The sequence below is a fragment of the Danio rerio genome, chromosome 14 (genome assembly GCF_049306965.1).
Source record: "Danio rerio strain Tuebingen ecotype United States chromosome 14, GRCz12tu, whole genome shotgun sequence".
Lineage (NCBI taxonomy): Eukaryota > Metazoa > Chordata > Actinopteri > Cypriniformes > Danionidae > Danio > Danio rerio.
Window position 1 is genome coordinate 48,144,323 of NC_133189.1, and position 18,178 is coordinate 48,162,500.

General features: G+C 32.7%; 2 protein-coding genes across 2 annotated transcripts in view; one reads left to right on the forward strand and one right to left on the reverse strand.

The window, feature by feature from the left end:
- LOC141377471 (uncharacterized) overlaps window positions 1–18,178 on the reverse strand; it is a 516,632-nt gene that overhangs the window by 492,510 nt on the left and 5,944 nt on the right. Inside the window, exon 2 of the mRNA XM_073921717.1 lies at window positions 14,212–14,338. The gene's annotated coding sequence lies outside the window, so the exon portion shown is untranslated. The remainder of the gene's footprint in view (window positions 1–14,211; window positions 14,339–18,178) is intronic.
- Window positions 7,374–18,178, forward strand: part of adra1bb (adrenoceptor alpha 1Bb) — a 17,080-nt gene continuing 6,275 nt past the window's right edge. Inside the window, 1 exon segment of the mRNA NM_001007358.2 lies at window positions 7,374–8,449. Within this exon segment, the coding sequence (NP_001007359.1) occupies window positions 7,501–8,449 (949 nt within the window). The 5' untranslated portion in view covers window positions 7,374–7,500.

Below are 18,178 nucleotides of genomic sequence, written 5' to 3' on the forward strand. Positions count from 1 at the left end.
ATAGTGAAAACTCTCCATGACAGTTTTAAGGCTGAAATATGTTCGTTTGAATAAAAATCCACCCCAGGGACATAAAAGTGCCTGACGTTGATAAAATACTTAGATGCTAATTAACCAGAACGGACAGGGCATCTCCACCAAGCCCTGCAGTAAATCATTCATCAAGTCCAGGAAGGTCAGGACAATTATTTTAAACATCACATGTACAGTAAACCGAGCATCATGGGAAAACTCAAATCCCCATGCTGATAAGGCATTTAAGCCTATATCTCAGTCCAGAGGTAGTGGCATGTCCTCTTTCTCAGCTCCGGTACTTTCCCCAGAAGGTGATGGTTCTTAGTTCCCACACTCTACAAGGTTTTTCAGATCTAAAAGTCCCCCAGCGTCAGTGCAAAACTCACTTCTCATCGGTTCCTCAGGCTGGCTTGCTTACATATTTCAAAACCAGATCACATAGACAACTGAAGTCAAATATAGCTGACTTGCTGTAAACACGCAATCATGCAGTTTACTTTAACCGTTGATGGAAAAGGCGAACATTTGATTTGTTCTCGGCAATAACACAGAAAGATCTCTTACAGCACATACTTTATGCACGCAAGTTTCAACAACTGGAAAAAAAAAAAACACTTTCATGAAGCTTTTTTTTTTTGTCTCCTATTAGGAGTTTTACAACCTTTAAAGATTTTACAACTGACCTAGAGTCGAACAGTTGAATTTTACCATTTATTTTTATTCATTTAGGCAATGTCCAGTTCTGACAGTAGTACTTTTAGCTTAGCTTAGCATAAATCATTAAATCAGATTAGACCATTAGCATCTCACTCAAAAACTAAGTTGCTATTTTTTAGGCCGATATGGTTAAGAACTATACTCTCATTCCGGCGTAATAATCAGGGCTGAAAATTGGCAAACTTCCGTCAATATAATTAATGGGATGGCAAACCTTTTTGCACAGGTAGCATACATTGCAACCATGGAGACATTTGTGAAAGAGAATTTCTATTTTGGGCGTCTTGTGGCGCAGTGGGTAGCATGATCCCCTCATAGCAAGAAGGTCGCTGGTTCGAGCCTTGGCTGGTTGAGTTGGCATTTTTGTGTGGAGTTTGCATGTTCTCCCTGTGTTCGCATGGGTATCCTCCGAGTGCTTCGGTTTCCCCCGGTCCAAAGACATGCGGTATAGGTGAATTGGGTAAGCTAAATTGTCCATATCGCATGTGTGTAAATGAGTGTGTATGGGTGTTTCCCAGTAATGGGTTGCAGCTACGTAAAACATATGCTGGATAAGTTGGCAGTTCATTCTGCTGTGGTGACCCCTGAATAATAAAAGGACTAAGTCAAAAAAGAATGAATTTCTATTTTTATTATTTTTATTATTATTATTATTATTATTATTATTATTATTATTATTATTATTAAAATAGGGTCAATTTACAACTCACCTAAAGTTGAACAGTTGAATTTTTTTTTTTATCCATTCAGCTGAATTCCAGGTCTGGGGGGAGCACTTTTAGCTTAGCTTAGAGTATTTACATCCATCCATACACGCTCATTCACACACATACACTACAGACAATTTAGCCTACCCAATTCACCTATACCGCGTGACTTTGGACTTGTGGGGGAAACCAGAAGTAACTTTTTTACATATAATTAAAATATAAATATTATATAAAATAATATTAAATAATGTGCAAAAAAAATTTTAATAAGTCTTACAAAACAAGACTTAGTCTCTATTTCAGAAGATGCCACAGCGGAATGAACCATCAACTATTCTAGCATATGTTTTAACCAGCAGATGCCCTTCCAGCCACAGCCCAGTACTGGGAAACACCTTTACAAACTTGCATACACTACGACCATTTTTTAGTAATCCAATTCACCTATAGCACATGTCTTTTAGGGAAACCGGAGCCCCTGGAAGAAACCCACACACAAATATGGGGAGAACATGCAAACTCCACACACAAATGCCAACTGGCCCAGCCAGGACTCCAACCTTTTGTTGTGAGGCGAGCTTGTGTAAGCTTATATGTAACATACAATCTTCAATATAGCTGACTTGAATGACACTTAATATATAAACGAAAATAAACTTGATTATGGAAAAAAGTTACATTTAAAAAAAAAAAAAAGTGTTTGTTTGGTATTAAAAAATAAATAAATACACACAGTGTTCAGCACAATTGAGTACAGCCTATTTTGAAAACGTAAATTTGAATCCATTTCTCAGTGAATAATGTATTTTGGCACATTTAAACAAATGTTTTTATTTATTAGATTATTATTTATTAAATTATTATATTCATTAGATATATTTAAAATTAATAAAATAATATTTTAGTCACCTAACAAATTTCGAAATAGAAAGATAATACAATTAAACTCAAGCAATATAACATTTTATAATTTTTTTTTCTGGATTTTTGCTCTTTTTTTTTATTTGTTTAAGTATTTTTCCCTAACATATAAATTTGAGCTACTAATTTGACTGTTTTTGTAAACTATTTTGTTAATATAAGCTCTAGATTTGGTTTCAGTACTGACTGATCTAATGTATATGCACAAATAAAAATATTGTAAAACTTCCTATTAAAAATATGAATTTAAATGAGAGATTTGTGTGGGGTGTACTTATATATGCCGAGCACTGTATAATAAAGGCCAAGCAGTGAAGGGCTAAACTCTAAAACATTAAGATTGCAAAACACACACACACACTGTATACACACATAGAACTAGTTTAAGAATGTTTGCCAGTAAGATGAGCCAAAAGACTCTAAGAGGTTGAAAACTGATCTTAACCCAATCAGTTTCTGATCAAATTGTCCCGTTCTGTATGTTACACTTTATTCTTTTATTATTTAATTATGATGTTCAAATTGGATCATGAGTAACAAAAAAGCTTTTCTCTGCAAAAACTGTTGACAACGAACCTTTTTTCCCTTGAAAGTTACTCGGATATTTACAACACAATGATCAAAATAAGAACACTTGAAAATTATATATACAGTCTATGAAGATCGGTGGCTCAGTGGTTAGCACTGTGACCTCACAGTACGAAGGTTGCAGGTTCGAGTCCCGGATGGGTCAGTTGGCATTTCTGTGTGAAGTTTGCATGTTCTCTCTGTGTTTGCGTGGGTTTTCTCTGGGTGCTCCAGTTTTCCCTACAAGTTCAAAGATATGCGCTATAGGTGAACTCAAACTAAATTGGCCGCAGTGTATGTGTGGAAAGTGAGAGTGTATGGATATTTCCCAGAACTGGGTTGCAGCTAGAAAGGCATCCGCTGTGGAAAACATATGCCAGAATAGTTGACGGTTCATTCCGCTGTGGCGACCACTGATTAATAAATGGACTAAGCTGAAGGAAAATGAATGAGTATATGAAGATATTAAAAATACATTTTACTGGGCAGCACAGTGGCGCAGTGGCTAGCACAATCGCCTCACAGCAAAAAGGTCACTGGTTCGAGTCTCAGCTGGGATTTCTTTGTGGACTTTGCACGTTCTCCCCGTGCTTGTGTGGGTTTTCTATGGATGCTCTGGTTTACTCCACAGTCCAAAGACATGTGCTAAAGGTTAATTGGGTAAGCTAAATTGTCGGTAGTGGATGTGTGTGAATGAGTGTGTATGGATGTTTCTCAGTAATGGGTTGCAGCTGGAAGGGCATCTGCTGCGTAAAACATATGCTGAATAAGTTGGCGGTTCATTTCTCTGTGGCGACCCCTGATTAATAAATGGACTAAGCTTAAAATGAATGAATGAATGAATTGGCATTTAGTCAAAACTCTCAGTAAGCACGAGAAAGCATGTGTGTGTGTGTTTGTATGTCCCATAAAAAGTAACAGTGCTCAAATAATCACAGAGTTTTCATTTCTGGCTAAAGTTTCTCTTGAAAAGTGCACGGAGCGTTCTGGTTTGATAACTGTCTTCTGCAGGGAAGTTTTTGTACTGTCAGTAGTGCTGTCGTTCTCCCCGGGGCTTTTAACTCAGTCAGCCCATTTCCATTTAAAGCCACTCAATACCACCTGAACTCTATATAAGACTATGTTATGTGAGCAATGTTTAGAAAAAAGATTATTTTCAGAGTTATCTCAAAGCATGGTAAACGGATTTTAAGTGGATGGATTTGTGTTCTTATTTCAGGGCACCAGCAGACCACGGGTTTGATTAATAACCAGGGAGGTCAGGGGGTTGCGGTGTTCCCTTGCCAAACAAAACGCCTTCCAGGTGCGTGGACGACCCGAAATATCTCTATCTGAATATGTTCTGGAAAACGGACATGGGAGGTTCTGATCCTTCATGCCAAGTCTGCTCCTGAAAGTTTCTGAATTCACACTTCAACACCGCAGAAATATTCTCTAATCAGGACTGTACACCGATAATAAAGGCCCTCTGACGTGAAGAACAACGGGAGCTGAATTAATATGTACGGAAGTTTTCTGGGAAAAGATTAACCCTCAGCATGGGCTACAGTACATTACACTGTCAAAGAAGATCCTGCACCTCTGATTATGATTAATCTGTATTAGAGAAAGTGCTTGATGTTGAATTAATCTCACACCCAAGGGCTAAAGGTTCTTTACTGGCATTGAGGGTTCTATGAAGAACCTTTATCACCCATTAAAACTTTTAAACTCCACAAAAGTTGTTTTATAGTGGAAAAAAATGGTACTATTTTTATGGAAAACAGCTTTTTTTCCATGAATCACTGCAAATAAATAGTTTTGGAGCAGTGTATGTTGGAAAAGACTATATTAGACATATTTTGTGTTTCACAAATGTTTTCCATTTATTACATTTGTGAATTGCATTATGAGATGTTGATCTCTCCACTGTCCACTTTCATCGCTGAAAATTCAACCCCACTGTTTAATAGAATGACTTTTATTGACATTTTAGTAATTGGAAATAACAATGTATAACAATAAAACATGAAGTTTATTTATAAACTAATTTCGAGAGGATCACGTGCTTATGATTGCTTGAAGCTGGTCTTGCATTATTCAATTTATGATTCACCATTCAGACGATTCCTAAGCCACTATAAATACTCTAAGTTCCATATCACAGCCACGTGGGTGGCACGGTGGCCCAGTGGTTAGCACTGTTGCCCCACAGCAAGAACGTCACTGGTTCTAGTCCTTACCAAGCCAGCCAACATTTCTATGCGGAGTTTACACGTTCTCCCCATGCTCACGTCGGTGTTCCCAGGTTTCCTCTTACCATCCAAAAACATGCAACTTCAGTTAATTGACTAATCCAAATCAGCACCATAGACACTCCTAGTAAGTAGTTATATCGTAAGAGCAATCACAATCTGTTCATTAGCTATTACAGCAGGGGAGTTTTCGAGATCTACCTGAGCCCAAACTCTCCTCTCACCGTGCAAACGGGAGGGAGCTCCGGGCTCGAGGATCTTCTGAGCTCAGGGCTCTCTCCCGGGACAGCATGCCAAACATGCTTTATAATCAAACATCAGCTAAGTGTGAACTCTTAATAAAGAGAAATAAGTAGGGATGTCCAGAACCATTAACGTAATCGGGCCCAATCATGCGGTTTCAGACAACACATCAGAGAGAAAAATCATGTTACATGACATTAGTGAAGAAACAAAACTTAAAACACACTTTACAAATATATTGACCAACAAAAAATCTGACTATGTTTTACAAAAAAATGCCATTTCATTCTTCTTCACATTTTATTGAACATTGTTTTTATTATTTATTGATTTTTACTTTAGTAATTTCTGTTCTTTTATTCTGTAGAAGTCAAAACCTGTGAACCATGTCTTCTCCCCCTCTTGCATATTGTGCAATAACTTCCATAGATACAACAAATTAAGTCAATAATGATATATTTCTCCTTTTTTTTTTTTTTTTTTTTACGTGGTGTCACAATGGTTCATGGGATAGTCTTTCACAGTCTTGCATCACATATTTTTTTTGTTAAATGATCATATACTTCAAATCAAAGTATGTAATGTTGTGATTGTCCTTGTAGCTGGTGTGCTGGCTTATATATAATGCTTTAACATGGATTCTTGCAAATAAAAAGAAACCCTCTGGCAAAATATTAATGTGAAACATACATCTGGAACCGGAGTTTCCTGATACACTATTGCATTATTTCACTAATGCACTATTTCACAATGTAGCTAATAACAATTGACATTTTTTACTGTTATTGACATTTTAGTAGTTTAAAATAATATAAAATTATATATAGATAAATAAATCTGTAAAACAGCAGGAATATTGACAATATATTACAAGGTTTGTGTACTGTGATATATAACAGCAACCCACAAAATAGATCACTTTAGACTGTTAAATGTTAATAAATGTCACTTTTTTCAAACTTTTCAAGATAAAACAAGGTCCCATAATGCGACTCAAAAGCATAAATAAAAAAAGGGGGGGGGGATAAATAAATCACAAAATATGAAAAACTGGTAGTTTACAGTACATGAACACATGCAAAAAAACTACAGTCTCCTAAAGTATATATACACAATTATCAGACAGCCTAATGGAGCTTGGCACTATCACCAACGTCGAGAAATGCTTGAACTCAAATCAGAAACTTACAGAAGCATATAAATTGTCATAAGCTCTGAAAAATCTCACTTTCAGTAAGATTGTATACGACCGGGATGTGAAAAAGCTCTGTAGTTCCTGACGCACCTCGAGATGAAAACCTCATGTGTCCAAGTGAGCTCATCTTCAGACTCCACAGGAGATATGCTAATGACGTCTGACTGAGACTATCTTGTGTGGCAAAAGTGGCATGTTTTTGTGGTCAGGTCTGGGTACAAGTGCAAAGCCAGAACACAATCACATGAGTTAACTACATGCTTAACAAAGTGTTCCCGAATGCTCCAACAAACACTTGAAATACATTTATGCAACGTGATTTGTCAGTTTTGTTTTGTTTTTTTAATTAAAATTTGTAACAATTTGAAAAAAAAAATTTTCCACATTGTCATTAATGGTTATTTGTGTGTAGAATGTTGAGGAAATAAATGAATTTAATCCATATAGAATAAGACTGTAACATAACAAATGTGGAAAAAAGTGCAGCGCTATGAATACTTTCCTGATGCACTGTAGCATTTGAATCTTGCTCCTGTTTTCTCATTGACCCTTAAAGTTGCCAAATATACACTAAAATTTCAGTCGAGAAAAAGGATTGTTTTATAAAATAGTAATTTCTTATGATGATTAAGGCATATTTCGACACTTGCAGTCTCCACGGTGCATTTGGATTTGCTTTTTAACCCCTCTTTAAAAAAATCAACAATGACAGAGTTTGGACAGAAGCAGGAATGGGCGGTATTAACGCCTAACCCTCAAGACAGACTCTCATTTCTACATTACACCAGCGCATAAAGGAGAACGCATGGCTCACTAGTCCCTTCATGCAACACTCAAGTCGATTATCAGTAGCCTGGCCCATACAACGTGTCAGAAATGGAGGATATGTTTCGCCAAAATGAACCCACAAAATGAATATGCAGTCACGCGCTCTTGGGGAAGCGCTATCTTGGACGCGTTTGAGGGTTCGGCTGTGTTTCCAAACTTCTCCTTAAAGTTAAATGGCACAGGACTCGAGCCTCTGCTCCTGTCGCGCGCCGTCCCGCTCGGCTTAGTTTTGGGCTTCTTCATCACCTTCGCCATTGCTGGAAACATCCTTGTCATCCTGTCCGTAGTTTGCAACAGGCACCTGCGATCTCCAACTAACTACTTCATCGTTAACCTCGCAATCGCCGACCTGCTTCTGGGCACCACCGTGTTACCGGTTTCAGCCACTTTGGAAGTAGTGGGCCACTGGGTGTTCGGTAGAATCTTTTGTGATGTTTGGGCAGCTGTCGATGTGTTGTGTTGCACCGCGTCCATCATGAGCTTGTGCGTAATCTCCATTGATCGTTATATTGGAGTGAGCCACCCTTTGCAGTATCCTAACATCGTGACGGGACGCAGAGCTTTGCTGGCCATGTTGGGAGTCTGGGTCCTGTCTCTGGTCATCTCTATAGGACCGCTTTTGGGTTGGAAGGAGCCTCCGTCACCGGACGACACGGTGTGCGCAATTAACGAGGAGCCCTTTTACGCGCTCTTCTCGTCCCTCGGCTCCTTCTATATCCCGCTAATAGTTATTCTAGTTATGTACTGTCGTGTTTATGTCGTGGCCAAAAGGACCACTAAGAATTTGGAAGCAGGAGTGAAAACGGAGTCCATGAATTCCGGTGAAATAACTCTGCGGATCCACAGGGGATCGCAGGTGCACGAGGACGCGGGAAAAAGTCGCGCGCACCAGGCGAGAAATTCTCTGACGGTCAAACTTCTGAAGTTTTCCAGGGAAAAGAAAGCAGCAAAGACATTAGGGGTCGTGGTTGGCATGTTTACGCTGTGCTGGCTGCCATTCTTCCTTACTTTGCCAATTGGTAGGTGTTTTGTTTTCTATATACAGTTGCGTAATTCCTTTCACTTTTTTTTATTCATCTTGTCACAGCGTGTGGAGTGAGTCGTCACAAAAAAAAAAAGTTGGCCACACTTTATTTTGATGATCCGTTAGTTTAATTAAAGTTACATTGCATCTACATGCCTAATATTTCTCTTTAAATTATAAGTAGAGTATTAGGGTGGGTTTAGGGTTGGGGTTAGGGTTAGTGCAAGTTAACATGTACTTGCAAAGTTTCTTACAGTCAGTTAAATGTCTGTTGAAAGCAGACAGTCTACTAATACTCAAATGGACCATCAAAATAAAGTGTTACCAAAAATATAGTTAAATAGCACATAAGTGTTGTTTGTTTGTTTGTTTGTTTGTTTGTTTGTTTGTTTGTTTGTTTGTTTGTTTGTTTGAAAAACTAAACATACAGTGCTCAGCATAATTGAGTACACCCCATTTTGAAAATGAATATTTTTCTGCATTTCTCAGGGAAGGTGATGTATTTTGGTGCATTTAATCAAAGCATATTTATTAAACAGATATATTTATTAAAATAATGTTTTAGTCACTAAACATATTTAGAAATTGAAAGAAACTACAATTAAATTCAAGCAAAATATTGCAAAAAATTACAACCTACAAAATTTTGCTTCTCTTGATTTTTCCTCTTTTTAAAACTTTGTATTTAATATTTTTCTATAACATATACATTTGGGTGAACTTTTTTGACCGTTATCATAAGTTATTTGTTAGATTAGCACATTTTTAATCATAATAGTTTTAATAACCCATTTTTAACAACTGATTTATTTTATCTTTGCCATGATGACAGTAAATAATATTTGGCTAGATATTTTCAAGACACTTCTATACAGCTTAAAGTGACATTTAAAGGCCTGACTAGGTTAATTAGGTTAACTAGGCAGGTTAAGGTAATTAGGCAAGTTATCCATGTAGACTATAGAAAAAAATAGCTTGAAGGGGCTAATAATTTTGTCCTTAAAATTGTGTTTAAAAAACAAAAAACTGGTTTTATGCCAGCTGAAATAAAACAAATAAGACTTTCTCCAGAAGAGAAAATATTATCAGACATACTGTGAAAATGTTCTTGCTCTGTTAAATATAATTTGGAAAATATATAAAAAAAATTTCAAAAGAGGGCTAATAAATTTGACTTCAACTGTGTTATTTTAGCTAAAATATTTATATAAAAATGTGTTCAAAGTTAATATGATAATATAAAGGATTCTTTTGTAAATATTTTATAAGTGTTTACTTGTACTTCTATAATTGTTTTATCGTTGTAGTTTTTAACTTTTGCTTTTAGCTGTGTTTTCAAGTTGGATTAAATGTCCATTAGCTTAGTGATAAAAAATATTTACAGATATATTATTATTGTTATTATTATTATTATTATTATTATTATTATTATTATTATTATTATTATTATTATTATTATTAATAATAATATTAATAATAATAATATAATAATAATAATAATAATAATAATAATAATAGTAGTAGTAGTAGTAGCAGCAGCATATACGTTTTTTTATTTTTTTTATTTTTATAATTGTTATGAAAATATGACATTCTTAAAATTCTATACATTGTTAATGACACCCTGCCCTTCATCCTGTTTGCTCTTATAGACATCCTATATACTGTCTCATACTTTATACTAATTTTACTAGTCAATATTTGATCCCATGTCATTTTGGATCTATGAAACTTTAGCAAACAACAATTAAGATGAAACAATCCTCAGCATAAATAATCAAATCATTATTAATGTAATGTTAAGTAAATATTGAACAATCCCTCTACTGAACATTATTGATGTCTTAAAACGTTTGACAAGGTAAATATATATTTTTTTCTTATTTATAAGTGCCAATAAGTTGTGTAACACTATAAACAGGAACAAAATAAAATATTGAGCAATTACAACTTTCCAAGCCCAGCATATAATAATAATAATAATAATAATAATAATAATAATAATAATAATAATAATAATAATAATAATAAAAGGTAACAATAATAATAATAATAATAATAATAATAATAATAATGATAATGAAGGTGGTAATTATAATAATAATAATAATAATAATAATAATATATTATTATTATAACCATTATCATAATAATAATATATTATGTACAATAATATATTCTTAACAACAACAACAACAACAACAACAACAATAATAATAATAATAATAAATGAACAGTAATGTTAAAATATTATTTTTTTATTATTTATAATAATAGTAATAACATTAGTTTAATGCATTATCATCACCATCATCATATATTATAATTAATATTAATACTACTAATATTAATAATGATATTAATTAAAAAATAATAGAAATCATCATCATCATCATAAATTATTATTATAAATTATTAAAATATAAATAGTGATATTAATAAAAAAAAATAATAATTAGTTTAATATATTATTTTGATCATTATTATTATTATTATTATTATTATTATTATTATTATTATTAAATATAATAATAATAATAATAATAATAATAATAATAATAATAATAATAATAACAACAACATACTAATAATAATATATTAATAAAAATAAATAATATTTGAAAAATATTATTAGTTTAATATAGTATCTTTATTATTATTGTTATCATTATTATTATTTATATAATTTGTTATAAAATAAAATAATAATTAGTAAAAAAAATTATTACTATTACTATTATTGTTGTTGTTATAATTATTATTATTATTATTATTAAAAATAATACAATTAACAATATTAAGATTAATAATAATAATAATAATAATAATAATAATAATAATAATAGTAATAATAATAATGTATTGATGATGATGATAATAATAATAATAGTAGTAGTATATGATTACTATTATTATTGTTATTGATGATGATTATTATTAATATATTAAAATGTCATTTATATTACTATTATTGTTATTATTATTAATGTTTACTAATATATTATTAGTAGCATGTTATTATTATTGTTATGTTTTATAATAATAATAATAATAATAGTAAAATACTTATAATAATTCGATTTAAAAAAATACATAAGTGAAGAAAGTAAATTACAGTGACAAAATAATCATAACAAAATGAACAAAACCTTCAATGCAAAAAAAAGATAAATGAAAAAAAAAAAATCAAGCAATTATTAAAACCTCACTAGTTATTTATTTATTAAATTATTAATCATTTTAGTTATTAAATAGTTGCTAATTAACACTAAAACAACACCGTTTTAAACTCCCTTCACTTCACTAAACTGAACATCCTCTATAATCTCCATGAAATACATACAAGTAATTTATCCCAAAAGGCTTCTTCTGCCGGACGCTTGTGGTCAGTGGGAAGAGCGCGGAGTAGGGGTTAAGACAGAATAAATCTCTTTGCACTCCTCTCAAGGGGCCCTGTGCAGTGTGGGGTCCCGCAGCATCCGCTCGCTGTTTGACTGTCAGAGCAGGGAGTATGAGAACCAGGCCCTGGACCGCAGCCATTCAGACTCAAAAGCAGGTTATTATTAATGAATTAGCATAGTGCTCATTCCTGTCCCAGACGGGGTTATCTGTGCAGGGCAGGCTGCCTAAGAGTTCAGCTGTCCTGCTTCTTAATTAGGCAACTGTGCTTTAAAAAAAATGACGTTTACTGTTTGTTTAAACTACTTATTTAAAATGAGCTAAAACAACACAAGTTTGTTTTTTAAAGGAACAACTTAATTATTTTATGTTCAATTCCCTTACATTTGTAAAGACTAATAAGTTTAATTAATTCTTGATTGTGTGGAACCCAGCATTTTTTATAGCGTCTGGTTCTCCTTGGGTTTTACAAAACAGAGTCTTAAACGGTAGCATGTTTGGGGAGTCTTCAAAGCAGTGAATTATTGTAGAGGCAGAGGTCATATTAATGTAAATATATCATGATACTGTGTTTTAAAGTTAACAAGCTTATTTAGACAAGGTCAATTTGTGTTTATGGTACATGAAAGCTCCTAAAATAATGTCCTTTTTATTTAGAAATAATCCATCACTGTTCCAAGCAACCAATTTCCTGTACTAATTTGATGTGTTGTAAATCACTCCCACTTTTTTTTCTTTAAACTTTATGAAACTTTCATTTATATTGTACTATTTACTTATTCAATGTGAATGCTAACGCTATTAAAGAATGTTTCAGTCACATAATAAAAATTATAATAATATCATCATAATTTCTCATTATTATTATTATTATTATTATTATTATTATTATTATTATTATTATTATTATTATTATTATTATTATTATTATTATTTTATAACCCAGATTAATAAAGGGACTAAGCCGACAAGAAAATGAATGAATGAACAATAATACATTAATAATAATAATAATAATAATAATAATAATAATAATAATAACAACATATCATCATCATCATCATCATCATCATCATCTCTCATCATCATTATTATTATTATTAGTAGTAGTAGTAGTAGTAGTAATATATTATTATTTTTAAAACAATAATACATTGATAATGATAATAATAATAATAATAATAATAATAATAATAATAATAATAACAACAACAACAACAACAACAACATTTCATCAACATCTCTCATTATTATTATTATTATTATTTTATAACCCGGATTAATAAAGGGACTAAGCCGACAAGAAAATGAATGAATGAATGAACAATAATACATTATTAATAATAATAATAATAACAACAACATATTATCATCATCAACTCTCATTATTATTATTATTATTAATATGTAGTAGTAGTAGTAGTAGTAATAGTAGTATTAATTTATTATTATTTTTAAAACAATAATACATTATTGATAATAATAATAATAATAATAATAATAATAATAATAATAGTGATATATATATATTCATATTGATTTAATTATATTAAAATACAGGTCACACTTTTACAATAAATTTTCATTAGTTAATGCATTTAATATCATGAGCTAATATTTAACAATATTTGTACAGCATTTATTTATGATTTATTTAATGTAACGATCATTATGACGAAAGAAGCCCCACCTACTTGTACAGGAGCCAATCATTAATGGCTATAGACTGACGTTAGACCAGATGTTTTTTTCACGACAGTTTGGGGGTCAACAAACGCACTGGAATCTCATCAAATGCTGGCTTCACAGACATAAGAAATATATCAACATAAAGCTTGAAGTCTCTACTTTTAAATGAACCAAATGTACTTGTAAAACAAACGTTTTCTAATTTTGTAATCTGTATGTAACGAACGAAAAGTACCATCCTGTCAAACTCGTATAACATGAAAGCAACAACTCAAACGCCCACAAACAAAGAGTTGCTGTCATTTCTGGAGGAGATTCGCCATCAAGACTAATTTGTAAATTACTTTAGAAGAGCAGCACGATCAGACGATCATTATTCAGAGAATGGTAATGTATAGAATGGTCATAAATGTGGTTGGTGTCATGATCTCATTCCTTTCGAGTACTCATGCGTACTATGCTTGATTCGGACGTTTAGAAACTAAACTTACGATAATTTTATTGGCGATTCCACATATGTAATGTAATCGTAAGCTTGGCAAACAGAATTTGATGGTTCTTCATTCAGACAGAATGCCAGAGCATACTGGCTGAGAAGCATTTCAAAGATGGCCGGAGAGAGATGACTTGAAGCAAAGTCACTTTAAGTGGTTAGCACTGTCATCTCACCGCAAGAAGTCTTTGGTTGGAGTCCCGGCAGAGCCAGTTGTCACTTCTGTGTGGAGTTTGCATGTTCACCGTTTGTGAGGGTGTGCTCAAGGTGATTCGGTTTCCCCACACAGTCCAAAGACATGCACTATAGGTGAATAGAATAAACTAAATTAGCCTTATAGTGTATGTGTGTGAATTTGAGAGTGTATGGGTGTTTCCCAGAACTGGGTTGCAGCTGGAAGGGCATCTGCTGTGTAAAACATATGCTGGATAAGTAGGCGGTTCATTCCACTGATGAATAAAGGGACTACGCCAAAAGAAAATGAATGAATGAATGATTTGAGATGTTAGAAACAGCTCATTATGCTTGATATGCTACCAATATTTCTTATTATATTATTCTACTTTTTTATGTAGTGTCATAAACCCACTTGTTTGTAGACCAAGTAGATTGACCATAGTGTGATAAATATAACTATATACTTAGTTTAAATCAAATTATATGCACTTGTTTATATATCTGCAGTGTAACATGGGATACATAGAACTACAGTTGAAGGCAGAATTATTAGCCCCCGTTTAACATTTTCCCCAATTTCTGTTTAAAGGAGAGCAAAAATATTTCAACACATTACTAAACAAGTTTTAATAACTCAATTCTAATAACTTATAATAGATTTTCTAATAGATTTATTTTGTCTTTGCCATGATGACAAAAAATAATATTTGACTAGATCTTTTAAGACACTTCTATACAGCTTAAAATTACATTTAAAGGCTTAGGTTAATAAGGGTAACTAGGCAGGTTAGGGTAATTAGGCAAGTTATTGAATAACGATGGTTTGTTCTGCAGATTACCGAAAAAATATATAGCTTAAAGGGGCTAATAATTTTGACCTTAAAATGGTGATTAAAACATTTTAATGTCATGCCAACTGACCCAGCCGGGTTCGAACCAGCGACCTTCTTGCTGTGAGCCAATCGTGCAACCCACTGCGCCCACGTGACCTAAATATATAGATGTTTAGTTTGAATCATCAATTCATTTTCTTGTCGGCTTAGTCCTTTTATTCATCCGGGGTCGCCACAGCGGAATGAACCGCCAACTTATCCAGCAAGTTTTTACGCAGCGGATGCCCTTCCAGCCACAACCCATCACTGGGAAACATTCACACAAACATGCACACACACACTCATGCACTACGGACAATTTAGCCTACCCAATTCACCTGTACTGCATGTCTTTGGACTGTGGGGAAAACCGGAGCACCCGGAGGAAACCCACGCGAAGGCAGGGAGAACATGCAAACTCCACACAGAAACGGCAACTGAGCCGAGGTTCGAACCAGCGATCTTCTTGCTGTGAGGCAACAGCACTACCCACTGCGCATTATACATTATATGTATTTATTTATATATCTGCAGTCTAACATGGGATAAATACAAATATATAAATATTTAGTTAGTACAATTTAATTCAAACTATATATCTAGTTATATTTATCTCAGGTTACACTGCAGATATATAAATAAATGCATATAATTTAATTCAAATTTTATATCTGCACTGTAACATGGGATAAATATAACTAGATATTTAGTTTGAATCAAATTATATGCATTTATTTATATATCTGATGTGTAAAAAAGGATGAATATAACTATTTAGATATTTAGCTTGAATAAAATTATATGCTTTTATTGATTTATTTAAATATCTGCACTGTAACATAACTACAACTTGATATTTAGTTGGAAAAAATAAAGATCATTTTCCAAGCAGAGGAAATGAACATATGACATACACATGCTAACAGGGATTATGAGTGCTGTTACATAAATTTTTGACACTTTTCCAAACTTGTCATGCAAGACAATAGAAGAAAAGAAAATCCGTGAGCCACTTGACTGCATGCGAGTTAGAAAAACAGGATGCAAGGATATGGACAGTGTATCCAGTGTATCTCAAACTATGTTTGCTTCCTCTTAGACCCCTACTATTGTAGAACAATTACATTTCTAGAGGATTGCTTTGATAAGCGCATTAATCCGAATAATGGACAGTTTAAGTACACCACTTCAGTGCTGCTAACATTAATTAAGGACTATTTGAAGACTTCTTTTATAACGCTGAAGCCCTCCGATAGATCTTTCTTGCTTATATACTCTCTTGGCTTTCCTTCACAAATAGTTTTTTTTTTTTCAGGCGAAGTCTCATGGTTCCCATGGTACTTTGCATGCAGTGGGTCAATGCACTGAAGTTGCAGCATTGAGGTGCCTCCGGTTTACACACCAGGGATCTCAGTCTAAAGCTATTTAATGGCATGGATCCACAGCTCTACCACTGAACTTTAAAGGGATAGATCACCCCAAAAAAAAATTATGTCATCCTTTTACTCACCTGTTGGGAGTTTGAACACAAAATAAGGTATTTTGAAGAAACCTGTAAACCTGTAACCACTGACTTCCATGGTAATCGTTTTTCCCACTGTGGGAGTCAATGGTTACAGGTTTACAGCTTTCTTCAGAATATCTTCTTTAGCGTTTTTTTATTCAACAAAAAATAGAAAGTCATGATGGTCAGTAAATAGTCAATTTTTTAAGTATTTTATTAATTCACTATTTCAAACACACACACACACACACACACACACACACACACACACACACACACACACACACATATATATACATATATATATATATATATATATATATATATATATATATATATATATACATATATATATATATATATATATACATATACATATATATATATATATATATATATATATATATATATATATATTATTTATTCCAAGATATAGGTGACTTTTTTCCTCTAACTAAAGGGATATTTCAGCCAAAACTGAAAATTGTCATCATTTACTCACATGTTGGAATTTCTTTTTGTTGTTGTTGCTAAACAACAACAAAAAAGAATCTAGTTTGAAGAAAGCTGAAAACTGGTAACCACTGACTTAAATTTTAATTGTTTTTCCTACTATGGGGTTCAATGGTTACAGATTTTCAGCATTCAGTTTATATTTAGAAAATATAACTCAAAGGTTTGGAACCACTTCAGGGAAGGGTATTTTTTTTTTTTTTTTTTTAGTTGAACTATTCCTTTAATGAAAAGGAGCTTGAAAGCATTTAAACTAGAAGTGGCTAAATACTGGTTTTCTAATAAACAGAAGCATTTTTATATGCAGGTTATTCAGTTACATCAGCTTTAGTAGATAAATTCTATTTTATGAATTAATATTTTTAAAGCCTTTTATTTATCCAAGATGTAGGTCCCCCCCCCCCATTTAGAATATTAAAGGAAAAGTTCATCCAAAAATTAAAATTCTGTCATGATTTATTCATAACCTTTTGGAGATTATTTGTTTGTTTTTTGTTTTTTTTTTTTGTTTTTTTCCCTGCGGAACAAAAAAGAAGATGAAGAGATTGAAAAGAAGAGATTTTAAAGGAAGCTGAAAACCGGTAACCATTGACTTTTATAGTCATTGTTTTCCTATTATTAAAGGGTGACTTGTTTTCACCTTTTTTCAAAATATTTTCTTCTGTGTTCAAGAGAATAAAGAAAGTGATAATAGTTTTGAAACAATTGAGGGCGAGTAAATAGTTCTTTTTTTCCTTGTTTTTTTATTATTGTTTTGTTGGTGGAATTATGTTATTCATTCACATCAGCTTTAGCAGAGGAAAATCTATTTCAATCATTTATTATTTAAAAAAAAAAGTATTTTATTTATGCCAAGATGCAGGTGAGTTTTCCCCTTCAGTAGAATATTAAAGTTCACCCAAAAATAAAAATTCTGTCATCGTTTATTCACCATACACTTCTACTTAACATGTTGGAGATCTTTTTTTCTGTTGGATACAAAAGATGAAGAGATTAAAAAGAAGAGATTTTGAAGAAAACTGAAAACCGGTAACCATTAACTTTCATAGTAATTGTTTTTTCTAGTATGGGATTCAA